This window comes from Borostomias antarcticus (assembly GCF_949987555.1).
Source record: "Borostomias antarcticus genome assembly, chromosome: 23".
Lineage (NCBI taxonomy): Eukaryota > Metazoa > Chordata > Actinopteri > Stomiiformes > Stomiidae > Borostomias > Borostomias antarcticus.
The window spans coordinates 8119717-8128798 of record NC_140256.1 but is presented as its reverse complement, the minus strand read 5'-3'; the positions used below and the strand labels follow the sequence as shown (position 1 = coordinate 8128798).

Here is a 9082-nt window from a genome sequence, read left to right as displayed (position 1 = left end):
AAGGAGGCTGCCTGATATCAGTTCACTCAACTACTAGTGTATAACATTGAAATCAGTAAAACATTGAAACTGCTGTTGCTTTTTTTATACTGTATATGCCTTAATTCATATGTCTGGCAATCAAAATTAAAGGATGTTTATATATACTGGGTGTTTTGGCTGCTCTTTTATCAGATAAATCGTTCAATCCTCATTTCTCTACCCCACCCAAACCATGCATGTTATTCGTCTCTCCTTACGCTAGAGGGCGCCTGGTGCTCAACACTCTTCTGACGCTTCCGATTTTGAACGAAGGGACCGGCGGCAACGAATGACAACAAAGCGGGTGTGCAGCCAAGCCAAGCCAACGGACTAGCCATCACTCTGTAAACATCAGCTGTCATATCAAGAAACAAGTTGGCAAATTAACCACAGCGTCAATGCTTTGGTTTTTAAGTTTGGGCAGATGGTATGCTAGTTGGGTTTGAGATTAGCAAAGGTGTGGTTTAGGTTTGCAAAGCTGTAGAAACTGCACAAATGTCAGAATGGCTTCGAAGACCGACCAACTTCTCATCGTTGTGTCCATCCTTGAGGGTAAGTCTTCCCACCCCAGACACATCACCGAGAAAGAAACGACTTGTTTATTTAAATGTGCTACATGGCATGCTATGTTGTTATTGATGCTCACTACCATTTGCTCTGTTTAGCTAACTTAGCTACCAGCTAGCTAAATGCTAACGTTAGACGACAGGAACCTGTTGCTTGCTAGCTAGCTAACAGCTAAGTAGCTAGCTAGCTTGTTGTAGCATAACCAACCGAGCAACGACCTGCTTCCAAAGTATCCCTAACTCTGTCATGTTGAATTCTAGATATTTGTCTTGCTAACTATCTATGGCTCTGACATGAAGTTGCCCACTAACTATTTAAACTGGTAGGCAAATTAGCTCATGTGGGATAGAGACCACTGTTTGTTAGCTGAAATCGCACTGTCCCCATTCCCAGGTCGCCAGTTCCCCAGGAGTCACCACAACCTTGTAGTGCAGGCGAAGTTTGATGGAGAGCAGTTGGCCACGGACCCCGTGGGTCACAAGGAGCAGCCTCAGTTCTGTACTGAGCTGGCCTGGGAGCTGGACCGCAGGACTCTGCACCAACACAGGTACTGCATGCGCTGGAACACAGGTCTGCTACTGTATACCCCGTACCTGTAAACCCCAGACTGATAATGTGCTATAGTACCGGAGCTAGGATGCTATCACTCATGCTGGAGAGTATATAGAGGATTGCATCACCCTTGACAATAGTTGTTAGGTTGTCATGTTGACAGACATGATGGCAGTTGACTACAGCTCACATCTCTGATTTCTACCCTGCAACTCTTTAACCCTGGGGGTTCATGTATTGCTGTTGTACCTCTGTGAGTTTCACTACCTTAGAGTTTAGATATCTCATCTGACATCTGGTCAGTGCTCTCCTGACCCTGCCCCCCTTCCCCAGGATGCAGCGTACCCCCATCAAGCTCCAGTGCTATTCCGTTGATACCGCCACTTCAGCCAGGGAGTGTGTTGGATATATTGTCCTGGACTTGAGATCGGTGCAGGAAGTCAAACAAGTAAGCTTCACATTTATGTACATTTTAGTCATTTAGCAGACTCTTTTCTCCAAAGCGATGTACAATACTCTATGTAAGGTTTTTTCATCCCTCTTAATATGACCCGGTTCTTTCATCCCATCCCCTGTATGATATATGAATGATGAGATTCTATTATTTTCCATTCTACCCTACTGTACTCTATTCTACTCCCCACCAGGCTCCTAAGTGGTACCCTTTGCTAAGCAGCAAGTATACCAAGCTACGCCCGGCCCTCCTGCTCAGCGTGGTCCTAGAGAACGACACCAAACCACCAGAGCTCACGCCTGAACGCTTCAAGGCCAAGAAGGCCCCACCAAGACAAGGTGAGGAGATGGACTAAATTAAGTTATTATCATAGTATAGCGATACGAATCCTCCATTTATCAAAACAAGACTTGCACACGGAGTGTCATGTCTTTCACAAGAAAGGAGAGAGAGAGCCTTGGTTCTAAGGAGTGTGTACAGTACATGTAGATAGAGTAGTGATCTCATTACTGTGTAGTTATCTGCCTTCCCTGTGGTGGTTGCAGGTTCCCCAGTGCTTTCTGCCCTGCTGCCAGAAAAGCTGGAGGCGGTGCTGGTCCAGGAGGAGGGCTACCACCAGATAGGCCCTCCAGACCTCTGCTGTGACATGTTCCTCCTCTCCGTCACTGTGGCCTTCGCCACCAAACTGGAACAGGTACAGCTGGGGGCAACATGGGTACGGCTGGTTTGGGGCGACAGGCGTATGTTTGGGGTGGGGGGTTGTGACAGAGAGATATGTGCTATACCAGAGATTTCTTATATTATGATATTGGTTGTACCTTCCATTGGTCCTGGTCAGTGACATACCATTCATCTGGACTGGTTAAACACATCTCTCCATGAGTGTCAAGAATATGACTGCATCATATTCAGTGAGGATGCTTCAAATTCATCTAAAAGAAGCTTACATGTAGGCTATATTCAGCCATGTTCAGAATGCCTGTGTCATGTCTTCTGTTCGTTTGTTTGTGTCAGTTGATCACCAGCACCATGAAGCTGGCGGGGGAGGGCTCAGAGTTCTTCTTCTACTACAGTCTGCTGGGGAATGACATCACCAGTGAGCCCTTCCAGAACCTCCTGAGCCCCAGCTTTGAGCCGGAGAGAGCGTCGGTCAGGGTCCGGAGCAGCCAGGCCGTGCTCAGGTCCTTCCTCAGCCTGCAGCCCAGTCTGCAGGTACAGCGCTGATCTCTCTCTCTCCCTCACTCTCTCCTCTTCCCCTCTCTCTCTCTCTCTCCCTCTCTCCCTCTCTCCCTCTCTCCCTCTCTCTCTCTCTCTCTCTCTCTCTCTCTCTCTCTCTCTCTTTTTCTCTCTCTTTGACTCGCAGTCTCTCACACACTCTCGCACTCTCTTTCTCTCTGGTGGTCACATACTCCTTCTTTGACTCTCTCCCTCTGTCCCTCCGCCCTCATCCTCCTCTCCTCCTGTCAGATCCACCTGTGTTGTGGGAACCACTCCCTGGGCAGCACTGAGGTGTCCCTGGCCGGGCTGGCCCAGAGTGGGGTGGACCTGCAGACCCAGGTGGCTGCGGTGGAGGGAGCCTTTGTCCTCCAGCCGCCCAACCAGACCAAGCAGAACCTTCCCTCCATACCGCTGGACCTGCTGCCCACTGTAGGGGTGTCAGTCACACTCAGGAGCGAGGCGCTCAGCGCCAAGGTACGGCGGCGAACGCACGCACACGCTGGCGCGCGCACACACGCATGCACACACACACATAAACACTTGGTCCCGGTCCTCCATGATGGTCTGGTTGTAATTGTTGACTCTGCGTTTCTCTGGTCTCTCTCTCTGCCCACAGTTAGGAGGGACAGCAGAGGGAGATGGACCCCAGAGACCTGTGAAGAGTGGGACTGACCTTCCTGTCCTCCCCCCTTCCCTCCCCCCGGCTGACGAGAGGCCCTCCAGCCCCTCTCCTGGCAGACGTTTCCCTAGCCGGACCACCCCGCCTCGGGTAGAGTCCCCACCTCCCCCTGAGCCCCAGGACCAGGACCACACGGAGAGCGAGGCAGACAGTCTCCAGGAGGAGGCATCTCCACATAGTAGGTGTCTGCTTCTCAACAACCACAGACAATAAGGCCCGGGTTACACGACGTCGAGATGAGAATGAGTATGACAATGAGAACGAGAATGACCTCCAAGTTACGTTTTATCAGCGCTGCCAGACGTTATCAAGGTCACATGGAAATGCATATTGCAACACCATTCGCAACACTGGGCATGTGCGTGCCGGCTGTAAACCGACCCTGATAGTTGTCTATGAAAATAATTTGTTCCTAAATTAACGAGAACCAAAAGTCCGGTAAACGAGGGGGCCCAGGCTCAGAGCTAGAGAGAGAGCTAGAGGGAGAGACCAAAGCCTGGGGGAAGGGGGAAGGGGGGGGGGGGGTCGTTGCTGTTTAATGTGCTAATTTGTGTAATGTTAGTGTCATTTAGGTTGGTTAGATAGTGTAGTAATAGCCATTACATAGGCACCAGTTAAGCCAATCGGACTGGTAAGAAGGACATATTTGTGTTTTCCCCATACCCATCTTCAGCTGCACCCCCAGCCCTGGTGGAGGTCCAGGTGGGAGAGATGGCGGCGGAGGGCGGTGCTCAGGGTGGGGTGGCGTCCGTCAGCGTGTCAGCACCTAAGATAGCCATCCCCTCCTCGGCCCACCACTACTGCTTCTCCATGGACCTGTGCAGCATCAAAGACCTGAGCCTGGCCTTCCCTGTCAACTGCACTCTCAGGTACTGGCTAGTTCAGTTCATCCCCTCTCTCTCTAAGAACACTGGACCTCATTCCTGAACATTTTCTTAAGTGTCTTCTTAAATGTCTTCTTACGAACTTCGTGAGACCAACCCTAAAAAAGATCCCCGCCGGATTCATGAACGCGTGGAAATGTGTTGTTATATATATATATATATATATATATATATATATATATATATATATATATATATATATATAATGTCCTTCTTATTGGCCAAAATGTTCTCAGCTGTGCTCCCACAAATGAGGAATGCCACTGCTTCTTTAGTTGAATGTGTGTTCTCGTACACCTGAATTTGCATACATAAACGTCCCGTCAGCTCTTTACTACAGGGTCGTGTGCAAACAGAATCCCCAGGCAGCGCGGAAAAAAATTGAGAGGTTCCCAATTGACATGATTGATGTTCAAGTTCATGTGTAAATTCGATTCGTTTTATTCGTCACATGCAACATACCAGTAAAATGAGCAGTGAGATGTACCGTTCTCCGCTGGCTCTTACAACATGCACAACTATTAATAAGCTTAAGCAAGGTGAAAAAAAAACAATAGAAAACAAGACGGTATATGGACTTTTAATACAAAATGCAAAATATATAGCCTACGTGAAAGGGATGGGATGTGCAGATTCAATTTTACAGTTTAGTTAAATGCATGAGTAGGCTACTTGTGGATCTTGATAGGCCCTATCTATATTATGTAGGCCCATATGATATATTTTAGTTACGGATATTGACGTTTATTTAAATAATGTAGATGTGTCCATTCTGACGACTATGGAATATAAGGTGCTGTTGTGCTCAGTCTGAGTATAGTGACTGAGTTTAGTGCTTATTTATTAATTCACTGCCATTTGTGAAGTGCTTTTATTGGGGTCCAAGCAGCAAAGCTGTGTAGGCCACCATTGTGTTTGTACCTTTTCTTATTATTCTTCATCTATTTCTGCCATGGGAGTCTATGGCAGCCCATAGCACCATATGGTAAGAAGTTGTGAAATGTGGCACACTCATTCATGACAGTCCCCTGAGTCTTTTCACCAAGACTCATGTCGACACTTTGACCCCTCTAGGGCCACCAACGTGTCAAAGTTGGAGGTGCGTTTGTGCAAGCTACTTTTGACCTGTAAGCCCGATTTTCAAAAACGTGGGACTGTTGGATTCCTTGGCTCAAGCCGAATGACATCTATGACATCATTTTCATTAAAATTTTGATGTATCAAAACCACATTTGGCATACTCATCGGAGACAGTCCCGTGACCTCTGTCACCAAGTCTATGTCGACACCTCAAACTCTCTAGCGCCACCAACCTGTCAAAGTTGGAAGTGCGTTTATTCTGAACCTCATGCCCGATTTTCAAAACTGCGGTAGGGATTCGAATGCAGCTATGGCGTGTTTCATGCCGTGTTTCACTTGCGGGCCAGTGTTTCATGGAGTGTTTCACTTGTGGCCCTGTTTGCGACCGGCCTAGTATGCGACCGGCCCAGTGTATATAGCATGTGTACTAGCATCGCACATGTTGTACCAGGTATATAGTGTGTGCTACAGTAGCATCATACATGTTGTACCAGGCATATCATGTGTACTACAGTAGCATCATACATGTTGTACCAGGCATATCATGTGTACTACAGTAGCATCAAACTTGTTGTACCAGGCATATCATGTGTACTACAGTAGCATCATACTTGTTGTACCAGGTATATCATGTGTACTACAGTAGCATCATGCTTGTTGTACCAGGTATATCATTTGTACTACAGTAGCATCACACATGTTGTACCAGGTATAGCATGTGTACTACAGTAGCATCATACTTGTCGTACCAGGTATATCATGTGTACTACAGTAGCATCATACTTGTTGTACCAGGTATATCATATGTACTACAGTAGCATCATGCTTGTTGTACCAGGTATGCGTACCAGTTCTTCGGCAGCGCGGCGCCCATCATGACCAACCCCCCGGTGGAGGTGCGGAGGAACATGGAGGTGTTCCTGCCTCAGTCCTACTGTGCCTTTGACTTCGCCGTCCTGCCACACCAGCTACAGGAAACATTCCTCAGGTTAGACCTTTAGAAACAAGTCACTAGTGTATACTAGCTAGCTCACACTGGCTAGACCCAGCAGCTGTCTGTGCGTCCTGCCTCTAACCCCTCCCCCCCTGTCCTTCCAGGTCAATGCTGTGAATAAGCTATCGCTTTAACTAGAGCTTCTTGGTCTGAATAACAGCGTTGCCCCCCGTGCTCTAGGGTGCCCCTACTGGTGGAATTGTGGCACAGAGAGCCCAGCAGTAGGGACCTGCTCCTGGGCACAGCCAGCGTCCAGCTGTCCCTCCTCCTCACCGCAGAGAAGACCCGCTTCCTGGGGCCCTCAGGCCAGCAGCACTGGAGGCAGACGCACTCCGACAGGATACCCGTCTTCAAGGCTCAGGGGTGAGGGTCGGGGGTCAGATGTTACCAGACAGTACACGGTGGGATGCACACTACTACTAGGAGTGCTGCGGGACTGTAGTCGTGCCTTCATCCACTAGATGGCTCTCTTACCCCTGGTTTGAAGGAGGAGGCGTTTTTGAGTATGTCCTCCATGAGAGTTTGTGTTGACATGTGTTCCCATAGTTCCAAACAAGGCTATATTTACATTGGCTTTATAAAAAGTGTTTCAGATTTTGTAGTCTAGGCATGGGCTGAATCCATCCATTTTCCTGTGTGTGTGTGTGTGTGCAGGCCCAGTGAGAAGGTGGCTGAGCTGTGCTACGTCACCACCCTGGAGGACATGGGCCTGGTCAGGGCCCAGGAGATCCTGCTCTCCGACTCCTCACAGGTAACATCAGTCACTGAGTCCCTGCACCCTGCTGTAGACCTACTGAGCTCCTGCTGTAGAGCCTTCAGACAGACAAACAGACGGACAGACGGACAGACGGACAGACGGACAGACGGACAGACGGACAGACAGACGGACGGACAAACAGACGGACAGACAGACAGACAGACAGACAGACAGACAGACAGACAGACAGACAGACAGAAAGCAAGGAAGAGATGGGAGATGGCCTGACCAGGTGTTGTGTTTTACGACAGAACGGACTGCCAGCCCCTCAGAAGACAGGCCCCGCCCCCAGGCAGCCAGCGCCCGGTCGGAGCCCACCCCCGGCCCAGGGCGCCCCTCAACCCCGGGACACTATGGAGTACCAGGCAGCCTTGGAGCTGGAGATGTGGAAGGAGATGCAGGAGGACCTGTTTGATGACCAGGTTAAACGCCTGCATTCCGGTGGCACGTGGTCATGTGTGTGCTTTTGACTTTGTGTGTTTGTAGTGTTATGCGTGTGTTTTTAATGTTATGCCTGTGTGTGTGTGTACGCACACGTGCGTGTGCGTGTGTGTGTGTGTGTGTGTGGCCCCCAGCTGAAGAAGAAGGAGCTGAGTCACATGCAGGCGCTGGCGGAGGAGTGGAGGAAGAGAGACAAGGAGAGAGAGGCCCTGGTCAAGAAGAAGGTACGCAGCCATATTTTGAAGATGTTCTAATATGTTGTATTGTATCCACAGTGTTCCCATTACCATCATGTTATTACCTAGGAGCTGGAGTACAGCCTGATGGAAGAGCAGCTCCAGAAGACCCTGGCGGACCTGGCGCAGAGAGAGAAGCAGCTGGCCCACGCTGAGATGGAGGTGAGAGGCCATAACTCGTCCGTAGAGATCCTTGAGAGATCACAACTGTTCATGGAAAGTGATTAGATAGATAGATACTATAGATAGATACTGTAGATAGATAGATACTGTAGATAGATACTGTAGATGGATGGATAGATGGATAGATGGATAGATAGATAGATACTGTAGATACATAGATAGATAGATAGATAGATACTTTAATGATTGTCGGCTTGACGGTCTGAAACTCCGCCCCCCAGACGCGGCGCCTGCAGAAGGAGCTGCGCGCAGAACACGAGCTGAGCATGCGGGAGCTGCAGGAGAGCGGCCGGCGGCTACGGCAGGACTGCGACCACCAGGTGGAGCTAGAGAGGTCAAAGGTCAGACAGCTGGAGGAGGAGCGAACCCGCCACCAACAGCAGGTAGGCAGGGAGGGGTGTGTGTGTGGGGGGGGGGGGGATGAAGGCTGGTCGATAACCTAGCTGGTGTCCTGGTGTGAACATTGAGTGTGGGGTCAATGGGCTGTGTCACACACCTCCTGAGGTCTCTGTGTAGCAGAGGAGAGAGGAGAGGAGAGAGGGGGGAGGGAGAGGAGAGGAGAGAAGAGGGCAGGGAACAGTTTATTACTGCACCACCCATGGCTGCTGAGACCGCGTCAGGCTTAACTATTAACTATTCATCTATTAGTATTACGATTCAATTCAGCATTTATCAAATTCAACTGAATGGATCGTGCAGGTCTTGTGTTTGTGTTGCTCTGAGTGAATCTAAATGGGAATACAGCCCAGTGAACCCTGGCGTCAATATCTGACCAGCTGTGACCATCAGCCCTGCAACCCTACTGTGTCGTCTGAACCCACAGACCGCCTGCAGACACACACACACACACTCGCACATGCACACCTACACACATGCATACAGTATATATATATATGATACTGTAATGCTTTGAAGAGAGAGTGGAAATGTGGCATCAAGCTGTGACTGGCTGCGTTCCTCCGCGTGTTAAAACAGTGAGAGTTTGATGTCATCCAGACACAAGCGCTTGATCCTCC

The 9082-nt window shown here is 49.4% G+C and overlaps 1 protein-coding gene across 1 annotated transcript in view; it reads left to right on the top strand.

Annotated features, from left to right (window-relative positions):
• Positions 1–451: 451 nt before the first annotated feature.
• cep120 (centrosomal protein 120) overlaps positions 452–9082 on the top strand; it is a 12739-nt gene continuing 4108 nt past the window's right edge. The window contains 17 exon segments of the mRNA XM_084457059.1: positions 452–573; positions 982–1135; positions 1474–1588; positions 1788–1932; positions 2140–2288; positions 2609–2806; positions 3062–3273; positions 3275–3286; positions 3536–3669; positions 4165–4360; positions 6294–6443; positions 6630–6812; positions 7104–7200; positions 7458–7628; positions 7782–7871; positions 7953–8045; positions 8288–8449. Of these exon segments, the coding sequence (XP_084313185.1) occupies positions 525–573; positions 982–1135; positions 1474–1588; positions 1788–1932; positions 2140–2288; positions 2609–2806; positions 3062–3273; positions 3275–3286; positions 3536–3669; positions 4165–4360; positions 6294–6443; positions 6630–6812; positions 7104–7200; positions 7458–7628; positions 7782–7871; positions 7953–8045; positions 8288–8449 (2310 nt within the window). The 5' untranslated portion in view covers positions 452–524.